The following is a 16,212-nucleotide window of genomic DNA, read 5'->3' as shown; positions in this document are numbered from 1 at the left end:
TGGACCAGGGTGACGGTCAATGGTACCTCAATGGTATCTCCCACTCAAACACTGGTGTACATTTAGGAATCAAAAATACAGTGTCACGACTTATAGAACTGTTTTTGGATCGGGTTTGCCCAGCTTGCTGTCCTTCCAGTGGGCTTTTGATATTTGACCAGGTGGCCACCCTGTAAAGTATAGATTTTGCTCTTCTCACTCTTCCAACGTGCGATCTGAAAATACAACTGAAGAAAGTCTTCTACGAAATCTTACTAAGAAGGTTACGGACATTGTCAAGTCAAAGACGAAGTCTTTAAAAAAGAATACGAAATTGACTCGGAATTCAAAAAATTAAAATAGCTAATATCACCCAATTCTTTAGAAAGAAATTTACAATAACCACAGACGCAAGTGATGTCGCTTTGGGTGCAGAACTCTCAGAATAGGGACACGTGCTTAGTTACATTAGCCGAATGATTAATGAACACGAAATGAACTACAGCACAATTGGAAAGGAACTATTACATACTTACTTAACCGACATTTCGGAGAGACTTACTATTTTCTAGCCAGCTACTTATCAAGAATATATTAAGTGAATGCAATATTTGCAATCAAGCAAAAACGGAGCATCGTAATACAGACATGCTAATGAAAACCACACTCAAACCAGAACATTGCCGCGAAAAGTTCATGATAGACATTTACCCATCCAAAGGCAAACATTACGTTAGTTGCATGGACATTGACTCGAACATAAACGATCATGTCAAACACATAACATGGGTCTTAAATAGATTGCATGAAGCCAAGATGAGGGTTTCGCGTGAAAAGTCAAATTTTTTCAAGGAAAGCGCCAACATGCGCCAAGAAAGTAGACGCAATTCGTAACTACGAACAGCCAAAAACACTATTTAATGTTAGATTATTCCTGAGCTTAGCAACCTAGCAAAGGGTGTTTTATTAAAGACTTTGCATCTATAGCAAGACCTATAAGCGACATCCTAAAGGGCGAAAACGGCAAGGTGAGCGCTGGGCAATCCAAAAAGATACCAGTCAATTTTGACGAAAGTCAACCCCAGCATTCTTACTTATGAAAATGTGATGTTGCTGTACCCAGATTACAAGAAGGCCTTTGATTTGACAACAGATTCTTCTTCTTTTGGTTTAGGAGCAGTCCTATCACAGGACGTAAAACCTTTAACCATGATATCAAGAACTCTAAAAGATAGGGAGTTTAACTTTCCAACTTAGAATCTTAGAAATTACTTATACGGGGTAAAAAATGTAAATATTTTAACGGATCGCCAACACCTAGATAGCGGAACTCCTTCAGTTAGAACGGTTATTATGTTTGGTAAAAAAACTCGACATATCTTATATTTCTCATACAGAGAAACACTCATTCAGAGAATATATAATGTGGTAAAGAAAGACGTAGTCAACGCAATTTTATGCGAACTACCAATAATGGCATTTATTCAGCATAAATTAATAGATACGTTCCCGACAAGCACTTTTCGTTATACAGATCTCATGGTAACTATAGGAACATCTTGAACAGAAATGACCAAAAAGAAATTATCACAGACAACAATAGGGCTCATAGGGCCGCTCAAGAAAACGTGAAACAAATTCTTCAGGACTCAAAATTACTCAATTGACAAATGAAGTCGTTGCAAACCCCCATAAACATATTCTTGGAAAAACGCTAATTCCTTCATACACAAGCGAATTATTACATATTATCGACATATATCGACATATTTTCTACTGACACAAAACATTTCCTTACTTGCTTAAACAAATTATCAAAATTTTTGATTGTCCAACCAATTGTTTCTAGAACAATAGCTGACATAAAAATCGCACTATTACAGCTTATGAATTTCTTTCGGCGAACAAACACGATTTATTGTGACAATGAGCCATCTATCAAGCCTTAGACAGTCAAGTCACTTTTAAGTAATCAATTTAATGCCCAAATTATTAACGCACCACCACTCCAAGCACTTCAAACGGATAGGTAGAGAGATTCCACAGTACCCCGGTACCCTGGTATCGAAAGAGGTATTGAAGACACAGTCGAACAACAAAACTATTCACTCAGTTACAATTGAAAGACCTATCGACATAATTAATTCATCGACCACAGAACTCAATGCGGAAATTAGAAACAAAGTTTTAAGTGCACAAAATATTCAGTTAGAAAGAGTCAAGGTCCTTGTTAAATCATACAAGACGTTAGGAAATAAACTCACGACCTTGTATACTGAAGAAAAAGTGGAAGATGACTTGGAACCCACAGTCTTAAAAAAAGGGAGGGTGATTCACAAAGTTAATTTGAGGTAATTACAGTAAAAAATATCTTTTTTCCATTTTCTTTACCAACACACCAGGATCTGGACAATACTTCTTCTCGCCAATAACAGCTAAAGTCACTGACTACACTGGTTCGAATTACATACCGATCATGGACGGTGACGTAACTATTTGGAAGGACTTTAAATACTTAAGAAATTTAACTAACTTAACGCCGGACGTACTCCACGATAGTAAAAGAAACAGACCAACTGCGAAATCATTTCCCTCAGTCACATATAAGACAGATATTGGATCAGACCTGCGACACGTAAGGACTCTCAATGCAACAGTAAATGTTCATCATAGACATGCTAGAAGTATTAATTTATTAGGCACTGCATTACAATTTTTAGCTGGTACTTTAGATTTCGACGACTTCGAGAATTTGAAATTTACACAAAAAGAGGTCATAGAATCTTTGAACAGAAAGACAAAAATTAACACAAAGACCCAAGAACATGTAAACGCACTAACAAACACAGTAATTATCTTAATAGAAAATGCAAAACAAAATCAGATTAATACAGAACTTTTATCAAATGAAATTGCTTGCTTTCAAGAAATAGGATTATTATTTCTGAACTTGAAGCCCTAATATTATCGGTCACACACACAAAAATTTGAAAAATTAATCCCGCGATCTTAGACTCCAATGATTTACAAAACATAATCAATGAACACTTTACCAATATTATAATTACCGACCTAATAGGGAGTAGCCAAAATTAAAGTTTTATTAAGCAATAATTTGTTCATTTTATCCTGTTCAGCATAACCACATAACGGAACAAAACATCATAGCCGACTGCGGTCACCAGAAAGTACCGATTGGAAATTGCAGCGCTATCCTAACAACGTTCTGTAGGAAATTTCCCTATACAACATGCGCCCAACAACTGCACTCAAGAGGCACCGCACACTGTACTACTCGCCCGAGCCACCTTGTGCCCTTAACGGTCATCGATGATGGCGTTATCATCATCAATGATGAAACGGCTAAAATCAGCGAACAACTGGTAAAAGGAACATTTCTCATTACATTCGACGAGGAAATAAAAGTGAAAGACTCGGTGTTTCGAAACCAGAAAATATTGGGTCTGCCATACTTGCAAAAGCTTAATATGGAAAATCTCCGTTATATTGGCAGATTGGAAGGACTTGTAAAACGGCCTGTTATATCTGCTATCGTTTCTTTACTCATCTGTTATACTTCCTTCAAGCTTTACCAGAAAGTCATCATTGACGGTTTTAAGTCCGAGGACGTTCTTAAGCAGGGGAGGAGTTAACACGATCACCCAGCAACATAGAAGTTGCCAAGCTGATCACGCGTAATCGGCGGGCCACGAATGCCAGCGGATTTTACCCAATTTACATTGCAATTCTTGCCTCGCCTGTTATTCGACATTCAACGAATCAACAGTTTTATGGTACTTATATGGTATTTTATTTATTATTTTAATTATTAATAATAAAGCATAATTTCATAAATTACATAAATTATAAAGGAAATATGCTAGTATTTTTTAATTTATAGTAAATATCTATTTACTAGGCAAAAAATCTATTTACTAGTAGGTAAAAAAAATAAAAAGATAAACAAAAATTCATGCAGTCTTAATAAATATTAATTTGTAGTTACTAGTATGGAGTTACTATAGTTACTGTTCTTACTAGTATTGGATTCTTTGCCGCCCATCTTGTAACCTATCTACTGGTTCGAAATACGGGTCTTTCTTCACGATGTGTCCTTGCCATCCCAGTCCAGGATTTTCGCGTCTCTCCTAAGTCTAGGATTTCTTCTAGTAGTGTCAACTTGAACTTTCTTAAGACCCAGACTTTGTTCTGGATCGAAGAGCCAGTGTCCTCTCTGGACTCGAAATCTTCTGTTTCTCTTGACAACTCTGTGAGACAGAAGCTGTTAGTCCTAGTTGCCCCTTCGCGTTTTAGTCGATGCTCTCATAGCCTGGAAAGGTCCCGTTAAAGCTCGCCTGGCTCGCCGCCTTTGCAAAGAGTACAGCGAACACGCGATCAATCTGATTTTTCTACTCTGAGACCACAGACGCAACTGGTGAAAAGAGCTGACCACCAAAGTGAAGTAAAAACCCACGCGCAGTCTTTAAAAACATTAATCGGACAAATAAAGTGTATTAAAAGTTGTAAAACTTATACGAACAAGGCTAAAACCAAACAGTGGAGACATACATTGTTTTAATAGGGTGCCGAAATTTACTAAAATAACGAGCAATAAGAAGTTTCCTATTTGTTATTTGTGATCTAACGGTTTGAAAAGCAGTATATTAAGCTTTTAGAAGTACCATTTTCAGTTTGTACGCATACTTTTTGTTGAGCCATATCCCTTGAATTTTTAACTTTTTAATTTCTGTAAAATAAGTGAAGTACTTAAAGCTTAGAAAGCCTTCTGATATTATTAATAATAACAGTTTTTAAAATAAAAAAAATGAAGTCGATATCATTTATATAAATATACTTTTTTTTCCATCAAAGTTATGCATTGAGTGTGTACGCATACTTTTTAGGGCAAGTGTATTCTAAGTGTGGGAAGTGCGTAAAGAGCACGGAAATCGCAGCTCTTCGATTCCTGAAATTTATAGAAGTGAATAGTGTATTTGCAATGTCAGGTAAATAATAGCTCTGAAAAGTGTTATTTTGAGCAGAAACTGACCATCCAGAACTGACCGTTTCTTTACAGAATTAAGGCGCTGCCGACAGAGACCGCAAGTTGCCAAGATTTCTTTTCTACGTGATCACACGTAACTGGCGCGAAGGTCTGATCTGCGAATTAGAGACGAAAAAGTTTAGGAAGAGGAAGCCTTGTCGTTGAAATAGGGTGCCTCATGCACCTCGACCAAGGAACCAAGAGAGGGAGCGAAAAGATTAAAGCGAACCAACCCAGTGAGGTTGCTGCTGCCTACGGCCGCACAAACAATAAAACAAAACAAAAACAAAACAATAAACTTTCAATCAGTATATTTTTGCTAAATCTTAGCTTAAACTTAATCCTAGACATGCCTCAGAAATGTAAAATAAAATATATATACATATTAAAATTAGTTTAATCGGACCAAAATATTCGTAGAACGAATTGAAAAGAACCTGAAATTGAAGCAAAAGAATGGATCTAGGAAAGAACTAATTGATAATGAAGATTGAAAGTAATTAAAGAAGAATAACTGAACAAGAATTGAAGAAGAATATTTGATCTAGATTTGAAGAAGAATAGAATAGAAGAATACAATAATGTAAGAGAAATTTAAATATTTATATATTGAATATATATATATTGAAGATAAGCTTATAAACTATGATTGATTACAATTGAATATAAATATTATTCTAACTCTACTCTAGCAATGTTGACAAATACCCTTACTTAATTAATTCTACTTAAATAATATCTTATAATTTTATACATACATACACCTAGACACCATAGACACCATACATACCCATACGCACATATACTTGAGCAACCCATGATTTATAGCCATGTAGCAGTTCATTGGGCCCAACGAGCTTCTCGGCGACAACCATGAGGTAATAAATAAATAAAACACTTTAGGTAAAAATATAAATAGAACGGTAAAAGTTCTAGGGTTAAAGTTGGAATTTCTTAGGAAGAATAATATGATCGATATTTAATAGTCTAAAAATTATGCCTAGGGAACGAAATAAGATAAATATGAATATTATTGGCTTGTGTAATAATTTAAAACTTATAATATGATGTAGAAAATAAATAATAATTTGTCCTATTACATAATGCCAATGAAATATCAAGATTAATGCGGTGAATTGATTTAATTTAGTGGGGAATGTACACCAGGTTCCACACATTTCCAACGGTCGGGAGAGTAAAGAGGAACGAGTGATTACTACCATCTCGATTACTTCCCAACACAACCCGGTCCCCTAATTCTCTGCTATCGTTTACTCCGTTTTGGGGAATTCGCATTTTTTTTTTGTGTTTCTTCCTTTTTTGGATTAGAGTAGTTTTTATATGAGTGGTGGGCAACGGAGACTATAGGGATAGGAAAACCAGCGTGGACGAAACCACGATTCCCTCTCCAGCAGAGGCTGTAACCGAAAACAGCCCTACTACTATAAACAATATACGTAAACTTTAATTCATTATCAGTCCATCTAGGACACGAAATCTATAGTCCCCCGATTTTTATTGGAGTATAATTTCCAGGTGATCGATTGTGGTCGTTGTATTAGTTATTTGACACTCTTTAATTGTCGAACTGTTTTTCCTTTGTTGCTGTCAGTCTGGCTCAGCTGGTTGCACCACTTTCTGTGCTTCAGATTCTGATGTGTGAACATTTAAAGTTTTGCGATCTTATAAAAAAGGCGTACGTAACAATTCGGTACGTACAAAACGTATGTAACAGGTAGAAAAAAGCGTTTCCGGCTATATAAAGTATATACCAATACCCGAGTCGATTTGGTAACGTCCGTCAAACTTTTCAACGAATCTAGTATACCCTCTCACTTTACGAGTAACGCTGATTTACGAGCCTGAATACCAAAAAATTGTTTATGCGTTTTGGTTTGTTTTAAATATTCAACTATATAGCTTCATTTAGCATTATTTATTTATTTTGCGGTGCTGCTAAATTTATGCTTTAGTTTACATTTAATCTATAGAGATGCCAGTTGATACAAACTCTCCGAACTCTGCTCGTATCGTGTCAATGATCGTTTGTTACTAAACAAATTACGTGTAAAGGTGTTTATTTCCATGACCCAAAATAGCTTGAAATACTCCTCCCTTGACCAAAGAAAAGCCGAAGATATGTACATATTTAAGTTAATCCTTTTAATGTATAAAATGTTTAATATAAATATACAAATATAGGGCGGGTCGCTTCACGAGCACTCCTCCTGACTTTTTCTGACGCAGCGAGCAACTTTGCGTTTAAAGTCGGTATAGGATTCTCGCCATTCCTTGGCAGCATCAACGTTTGCTGGAGACTCATCGTTCGGATCGGCCAGCATTGATATTACAGATATCAAGATTGTCTCTACTGTGTGCACGGGTAACCAGCGCTCCGATGCTTTTTCGTAGCCCCATTTATCGTCTCCAGGCTCATGTAAAATAGAAATACAGACATCTCCATTCTTCTCAATATTAGGGTGCCAAATTTCTGTAACAAACTTCATTCGAGGAGGACGCAACGGATATTCCTTAGGAAAGTAAAGATGAGCTTTAAAGAATCCTCCTTCGCTGCGGGTAAAAAGAAACATTTTGTATTAATGAAAGATAAAAGACGCACCATAATAAATAAATTCGTATTTTAGTAGAGTCATAGACAAGTGCCTCGACTATTAGACACCCGTTACTTAGTTAATGGAAGTGCGAGAGAGAGGGAGATATTATCGAGTAATTTAAGTCGAGCTTGACCTGCTTAAAGGAATGAATACTACTGCAATACTGCAGAAGTATGGAACACAAAGTCAATATGGGAGCTACGATTTTATAAGGAGTAAGTAGTTTGGAAATAGGCGAACATACGCCATGTAGAAAAAGCATTATTCAAATGAATTAAAGGTCGAAATTTGTACGGGGAATTTATTGTAACATACAGAATTATGAAAAATTGCTTGTACACTTTATATTTTTAATTTCTAAAATATTTTAAATGTCGAGCAGGCCATAGTGGGGCATTCGAAGATTAAACATAATTTACTGGACATGAGTTAAAGGGTGTCGAGACATAACCAATCAAAGAATATCTTATCGAGAGATATGTGCGAAAGGTCCTCGCAACGTCTGGAGCAAAATATGCCTTTTATGGAGATGGAGTAGGGTGATGAAGATTCCTATGAACGGATAACTGAGTAGTGCGTATGACAGTCATCAAGGACTGATATGAAAATTAATAATACGGAGTGTTTTAGCCGCCTGGTGTACTTTTGGACGATAGAAAGTTGTGCCAAACATTTAAAATTTGATTTCAGTTTCATTAGGTTTGATATGCAAAAGAACAGACGTATTATGTCAGAAATTTATAGCTGTTACCAACGGCAGAAGCCTTGGTGCAAGCATGGATTGCTTTTGGGAATGTTGGCCATTGGTCTAGGAATAACAGAAGCCACACCAAGACCGGTTTACAAAGTTATATTCCTGCTAGTGGAGTTATAGGGTCCCACGGCTGTGAAATTCCAAATATCTCCCGAACTTTAAAAGAAAATTGGCGACAAACATTTCAATATTTATGATAACACGTGCTGTGATTTCAGATCTATAAGATAAAAAGTTGAAATTAAGGATGCAGATTCAACGCTGGCGTTGTGCAAGTTTGTTTAAGATGGTTGTCACGCCCACTTAAAGCCCACAAGCCGCCCAAAACTGTCACACCCACACTTACAATTTTTTTTTTTTGGCAATTTTTATCGATATGCCGAAATATGTTAAAACTTCTCGATCACTCCCACTATCTGAGTAACAAGTAAATTATTTTTCCTGCTTATCATTAATTATTGACAACCAACTAAATACCGAAACCTAACAAAATATGAATTTTTTAGTTTTAAGTTTAAATGAAGAAAACTATATATATACAGTGGTGGACACTAATTTAGCACACTATGCATGGTCGATCAGTAATATTTTATTGTGGGGGTAGGTTGCTAAGTAGAGAATAAGTACCGTTATTTTCACCTGTCTAGCTTTTGTATTCTTTCTTTGCCATTCGATTTTATCCAGAAACCCCCAAAATTGGCTGGACACGAATGTAGCACACTTGGGCACTTTGATCGTTATACTTACAGTTGTTGCAAGCAAGCGAATTTTTTCGATCTTAAATTTATTAATTGTGCTTTATTACTTCGGTAAATACAAAAAAACTTCGTTTTAAAATGGCTAAAGGTCGCTGGTGTACTGAAGCACAGCGAGATGTCATCCAAATCATGAAATCGGCGGGAAAATCAATTTCATATGTTTCAAAGGATCTTGGCTGCTCTCGAAAAATGGCTTACAACGTTTTGAAACATATTGAAAACAATAGTAATGCAAAAAGGCAAAAACAAATACGCCAAACCTGTAAAACCACAGCCTGGCAGGACAGTCTCATTCAAAAAGCGTCCAGAGCTGATCCCTTTATAAGATCAAGGGCGATTAGAAATGAAATTTTATTAACCCAAGGAGTAAATGTGTCTTTTGGAGCGATGAATCCAAGTTTTGTCAATTTGGATCAGACGGAAAAAAGTATGTTTGGCGTCCTCCGAACATGCAACACCATCCACGATACAGCATAAAAGACGGTCAAGTATGGTGGAGGAAGTGTAATGTTGTGGGCAGCATTTTCTTGGCATGGTGTGGGTAAAGTACACAAGATGGATCAACGGATGGATCAACAAGTCTATACAAAAATAATCTCTGATGTTATGATCCTCTATGCGGATGATAATTTACCGTTACAGTGGCGTTTTATGCACGATAACGATCCTAAGCATACTTCACGACTAGTGAAGAGTTGCCTTCAGGATAGCATTATTGACGTTATGAAGGGGCCAGCTCAGTCCCCCGATCTCAATCCTATTCAGAATTTTCGGGTGGATATTCAGAAGCAGATTGGACTTGTAACACCCAGCAATTTAAATGAACTAAAGAGCACAATAAAAAATGCTTGGTCTGTCATACCGCAGAAAGGATGCGCAGCTTTGGTGGAGAGTTTGCCACATAGACTTCTTTAAGTATATAAGCATAAAAGATATCCAACATAATATTAAAAGTTAAAAAAAAAAAAAAATTTTTTACTGTATAAAAATACACTGTTTTGTCAAGTGTGCTAAATTCGTGTCCAGCCAATTTTGGGGGTTTCTGGATAAAATCGAATGGCAAAGAAAGAATACAAAAGCTAGAGAGGTGAAAATAACGGTACTTATTCTCTTCTTAGTAACCTACCCGCACAATAAAATATTACTGATCTAATCATTTTAACAACTGAGAAAATAAGAAAAGAAAATCGACCATGCATAGTGTGCTAAATTAGTGTCCACCACTGTATATACAGATATGTATAGGTTTATTGGCGTTGGAGTGAGCGTGGTCAAAACGCTTTTGGCAGTCTTATTCTTTTTTTTTAAGAAAATCAAAAGAGATTGGGAAGCCAAACCAAATCTGTGGACGCGACAGTCTCTGCATCTGCATTTCCAATCTCAACGTTCTAGCTCTATTATTTTCCGAGATCTCGACATTCATACGGACATGGCCAGATCGACGGCAAAACGATCAAAACGGCAACAAATAAATTTCTCCAAAAACTTTTGATATCAAATAGAAACACTCTTGTCAAGATAACAAAAAACAAGTTCTGTTATAAAGACTCATGACAACAAATAATTTAACAATAGACTTTATAAATACTCTTTATAAAATATACTCATTCAGGACGTGATTTGAAGAAAACTAGAATAAAAAATTATTTAGGACATTAAAATAACGTTAAGTTGCAAACAAAAATTTTAATTATACATTTTATACTTATTTTCAACAAGAATTTTTAATATTTCCAGTTTGTGACAGTGGGACAACCACAGCAGCTTCGTGCATGTATAGTATGCGCCTTGACGCACAGGGAATGGACTGTGGTCCACAATGTTTGTTACATAAGTATTATTTCTTAAACTAGAAAGGTAATTCAATGTTCATAACATACTACAGTGTATCTGGCGGTCCAATTATTAAAACTTCCCAGCGAAATATATCATTCTCATCAATTAAACCAGCCGAGAATCCTTCCACTGGATTCTTGTTTAGTTCTGAAAAGAAACAAAAATTATTCATGTTTAGTGATCATGTATAACAATATGGTTTGGTGGGTTTGAGTTTTTCAAGTACATTTGGCCTGGCTCTATTTAAAGTTATAGTTTAATTTTGGTGCTCTGTACTGAATTATATTTTTATACCAGTTAGTCATTGAGTAGAAGGGTATGCTAAAGTGGAAAGCAAAAGGGATTCCACGATCAACGTTTTCATGTATGATCTGACATAAATATTATACGAATTACCAAATTTTTTTTTTTATTGAATACCTAGCTTTTTTTTTACAATTAGGCGTATATAGCAAAATTAAAAAATAAGAAATGGAATAGTTATGATTCAGAAACCAACACAAGCGGCTTGTACTCAGTTTTGCACCATCCGTTATTAGCTTATATTTTTGATCTTACTTTCTTATCAGCTAATATAGCTGCAGATTTACCATTAAGTGTTTTTTGCATTTATAATACGTTGTCAGAATGCAAAAAATCACTATCTTCCACAAGATTATAGTTGATTTGATGAATTTGGAACTAAGTCTCTAACTATTCACTGAAACACTGAAGAAGTTGTCTTCTGATAAGGAAAATAGTACTATTGCTGAGAAGCTGCAAATTAGTCAATCAGTGATCAGTGTCAAGGTCCAAAAAAGGCAAAATGTTTGTGATGAAAAGAAGTTGAATGGTCGCCGTCGCCTTCTAATAGACTATGATGTATAAAATGAGAAAAAATAGACTTTTAACGCCAAAAGATGCTTCTACAGAAATAAATAAAGGCATGAGTCGATTGAAAGCTAGAAGAGCGCTTGGTAGGATTGGGTACGTCGCAGCTTTATCCGAGAAAAATGTTAAGGCTCGGCTTAAATTCGCATAGGAACACAAGAACTGGACAATAGAAGACTGGAAACTTGTAATCTGGTGGGACGAATCTTAATTTATTCGTTTTCAATCGAATGGAAAGCAATTTTGTTGGCGGGTACCTGATAACAAGCTTAAAAGGCATCATGTGAACCAAACCGTAATACATGGAGGTGGCAACATAATGGCATGGGGGTTATTCACGTACTAGCACGTTGGTCCGTTGCAAAAAATTGACGGGATTATGCGAAAAGAAGACTATTTGAGCGTACCAAAAGCAGGAAGTCACTTTTCAGCAAGATGTTGATTCCAAGCACACTGCAAAAATTGTTAAAGAATGGCTCGGAAACCAAAATTTTAAGATGTTGGAGTGGCCAGCGCAAAGTCGCGACCTCAATCTGATTGAAAAACTATGGTCTATCGTAAAGCCACAGCTCGGACAGTAACAGTCAGCCCCATCCAGCTTGGTCGATCTTTGGGGGCGTGTAAAACGAGAATGGAATAACATTCCGAAAAGAATATTCGAAAAATTAGTTGAAAGTATGCCAAAACGTATAACAAATTAGAACAAAAGGGTCTTGAACAAAATATTAAAACTGAGTACATGCCGCTTGTTTTTTTTTTTTTTTTGAATTATTACTATTCTAAAGCTTTGATCGTGGAATCACCTTTGTGCCCGTTATAGTCGACAACACTTTTGTTGCAATTTTTAAAGTGTGGGCGATGTAGAGAAAAGTCTAGTTATTTTCTCTTTTAGATTGAATGTACTGAAATGTACGTGTATATTTTCGTTTATTATTCCAATTGCATATGTGGGTTTTCCTTTGAGAGTTAAATTTGTATTTTATGGTTTGTTGTGTTTCAAATGCACATATGAATTTCTTTTCTTTCTTTGAAAAGTATGAAACATGGTAAAAGGGAATGTATCTGGCTCTTGATCACGATCACTATCCAAGTCGATCTAGCTATGTGCGTCTGTCTGCCCGTCCGTATGAATTGCACAGAGAAATCTCTAGCAGATGTTTCTTTAGACACACAACTCTCATAATTATTGTCCTTTTAAGTTTCTTTACAAAGGGCAATCAATTCGGTGATTTGTTACTAAATATAACTGATTATTGATTATTTTATGAATAACATATCGTCGCCTACTAGATAATATCCAAATCGCGGTCGAACCAGACTAAAAGTATGCTAAGTCGACCTCCTCATTCAGACAGCTAACGACCCACCAATTTTGTTTTTTTTTTTAGGTTTATTAAAAGCCCACGATTCCTTAAATATGACGATGAAAAAGCACTAGAAATACCAGAGGACACAACTGCAAGTACAAGAACAGCAGGCCACATTATGTATGTACATATGTATATCATTAAAAGTAATTTCAAAAGTCTAATAACAAAGAGCAATGTTATGCCCTTTATTATTAATTACCCATAATTTTCTAAGGTTAAGGCAAAAATATGATAGTCATATTTCTATCAAATTTTTAATTTATAACATTAATATACACGTTATATATATTTCGGAAGAAAAGGTTGTCAGAAATAAACTCGAAATCTTAACATACATATGTACATAAATGAAGAAGTTCACAAATTGTACGATTTTTAAATTTTCTTAGTTTCCAAGGCAGTGAAGGGACCATTACCTACATATGTGTGTATATACGCATGTATGAGAGTTAGCAAGGAATATATATTATACATATGTACACTTACACTTCATACTCAAGTAATTTTTCGACATAAAATTATAACTTATCTAAGTAAAAAAGTATACAGACCACAAGTTTTTTAATGATAAGGGTAGGAACAGATATTTACATATATATATATATATATATGCACATATACATTATATATACACATTTATTTAACCAAATAAAAATATACTATCAACTTAACCAACAAAAAGAACAGTTAAATTATACATTAAAATTACCTTAAGATAAAGGTAATAGGTAAATTAGAAATTATAAAATGTGCACACATATTATACATAAAATCAAATTGTTTGAGCAATGCCAGCTTATGGTTATTGCACTAATTTTAACACCAAATGTGCTAAACTGGAAAAATAATTTCATATACGTATGTAAAAACATATTTATATATACATTTTTACGTATTTATATGTTTGAAATTGTTAAACGTACCTGCCAATTGTTTTTTTAACAGTAAAGATGACTGAAGTTCAGACATTCTAAGTTGAATAATAAATGAATTGGTTAAGCTTAACGCACAAGAAATTTACACAAATAAAAATTGTATGCTTAAAAATAAGTTTTGTATTGAAAGTAAATATAATGATCGACATCGACCGACCAAATTTTCTATAAAGGCAAAACATAAAAAAGAACTAGTTACACAAGTTTAACAAAGATCTAGATCCCGTGAACACGAATGTGAACTACATTTATATTGCATTTACACGACGTTTCCAGTTTCAATTTGCCCTCAGCTAAAGGGTTGTTGAAAATACATTAAAATATCGATACTTATGAATACATATTCTATGTAATTATAAAGTAATGTTAATTATTCCAAAGTACATAAAAAAATATATATATTTTTGGGATTGTCACATTTAATGTTAAGACATGTGCTTCCAGACGTTTGTTGGTGTAAAAATGTGCCTTAAACGAAGGAGATTAATATTTGATGATCACATCACCCAACAAGTATTTTTAAAAACAATTAACTTAAAATATCGAAAATTATTAATTATTCTTTTTTTTTGGTTTTGAATACCGCTGATAAGGTAGATAATTTGGCAACCCTACTTGAAAAGAACTTGGGAAATGTACAAAAAACGTGGATTGTATAACCTGTTTTGATGTACTCTTCCTACACAAGCGAATCACATTTACTCATCATCACATCTTCTCATATGCCATAACTGGTAGGTGCCAACAGAGCTGGCATATTATGGTGTGCATGTCGAACTGCGCCTGGCTAATGTCTTGAGTTGATATCATCCCCACACTAATAACATTTCCTTCCTATATTCTTTTGTTAATTTAATATTATGCGCAGTCCATTGCTTTAATAAGTACAACTTCAAATAGACCACACGATCTAAGCATATTCTTATCAGTAATATAATAATAGTAATAATAATAATAACTTGATGTTATAACATTTTTATAATTTTCGAATTAGAATGTACAACATTTTTATGATTTTAGAATTTAGAAAAAATTTTATTTATTATTAGATAAATAAATAAATAATTAATAAATAAATAAATTATTTTAAAACTTGGTGAAACTTGCCTTTTCACACTATCGTGAATTTCCTATCAAAATCGGAAAATATTCAGCAAAGTTGTGTATCCCGGTTATTGCGTTTCGTCAGCTGATCTTGATTTCAAAATAAACTGTATTTGGACATAAGGAAACCAATTTATTTAAGTAAACAACAAATTGCCCTTGTATGTCGGTACCTTTTCTAATTTACTTGCAATTTTCATATTTATACTATTGATGCCTACGGTAAATATACATATATAATACATGTACATAAAAATAATTCAATTTGAAAAGTGCTCCAGTTAGCAGATGACAGTTATAATAGTTGTCCACATATAGGCAAAAGTTGCATTATCTAAATGATCGACTCGATTTCGACAAATAAACCCTTAAACACCACATTTCTTAATTCTAAGCCTCATTCCCCTTCTATCAGATACCCGTTACTCAGCTAGTAAAAACGATAAATTTCAAAAGTTTCAGGAGTATCGGTAGAAATTGGAAAAAAAATAATAAAATGAAAAAATAATTAAAAATTTTTTAGAAGTGTGCGCGTGAGAGTTTTTGCGATTCATGGGCGTGTTATAATTTGAAACGAATCTAGTATACCTACATACATATAAACTTGACATAAAGGATCTCTCGGACTTGGAACCTTTTTGGTTTTAGTGATTGCACGTGAATTAGTGTTGTGAGAATTAGTGAGACATCGATAGTACTTGGTTTGTAGTGAAAACAAAGTTGGTTTGTAAGACAACAAATGCTTTCAAAGAGATTGGTCTTTAGAGTTGGCAGCGTTAAATACAGTCCAAAGGGAACACAATGCTCTCAGTTAAACAGCTTAAGAAGTAGTAAGAACGCTATAGTCGAGTTCATCGACTATCAGATACTCGTTACTCAGTAGGATTTTTTTGGCAAATCGATAGAAATTGGCAACACAAATAACTCTTCCTCTACCTAGTATACCT

The 16,212-nt window shown here is 34.6% G+C and overlaps 1 protein-coding gene across 1 annotated transcript; it reads right to left on the bottom strand.

Moving 5' to 3' along the window:
• Positions 1 to 7,222: 7,222 nt before the first annotated feature.
• Positions 7,223 to 14,363, bottom strand: LOC6544435 (ubiquitin-conjugating enzyme E2 G1). Its single transcript, XM_001973769.3, has 3 exons — positions 14,150 to 14,363; positions 11,031 to 11,133; positions 7,223 to 7,594 (listed from the first exon to the last, which is right to left on the bottom strand). Exons 1-3 carry the CDS (start codon positions 14,193 to 14,195, stop codon positions 7,237 to 7,239), a joined length of 507 nt encoding a protein of 168 aa, XP_001973805.1. The 5' UTR covers positions 14,196 to 14,363; the 3' UTR covers positions 7,223 to 7,236.
• Between the last annotated feature and the right edge of the window lie 1,849 nt (positions 14,364 to 16,212).

This window comes from Drosophila erecta, unplaced genomic scaffold (assembly GCF_003286155.1).
Source record: "Drosophila erecta strain 14021-0224.00,06,07 unplaced genomic scaffold, DereRS2 tig00000021-arrow-pilon, whole genome shotgun sequence".
Lineage (NCBI taxonomy): Eukaryota > Metazoa > Arthropoda > Insecta > Diptera > Drosophilidae > Drosophila > Drosophila erecta.
The sequence above is the reverse complement of the archived record's forward strand: the minus strand, read 5'-3'. Positions and strand labels throughout refer to the sequence as shown.

Coding starts and splice junctions, on each gene's coding strand:
- LOC6544435 (XM_001973769.3), bottom strand. CDS start 14,195: ATGTCTGAACTTCAGTCATCTTTACTGTTAAAAAAACAATTGGCAG. Junction 11,134..14,149: donor GTTAAAAAAACAATTGGCAG/GTACGTTTAACA, acceptor GTTTCTTTTCAG/AACTAAACAAGAATCCAGTG. Junction 7,595..11,030: donor GGACCGCCAGATACACTGTA/GTATGTTATGAA, acceptor TTTTACCCGCAG/CGAAGGAGGATTCTTTAAAG.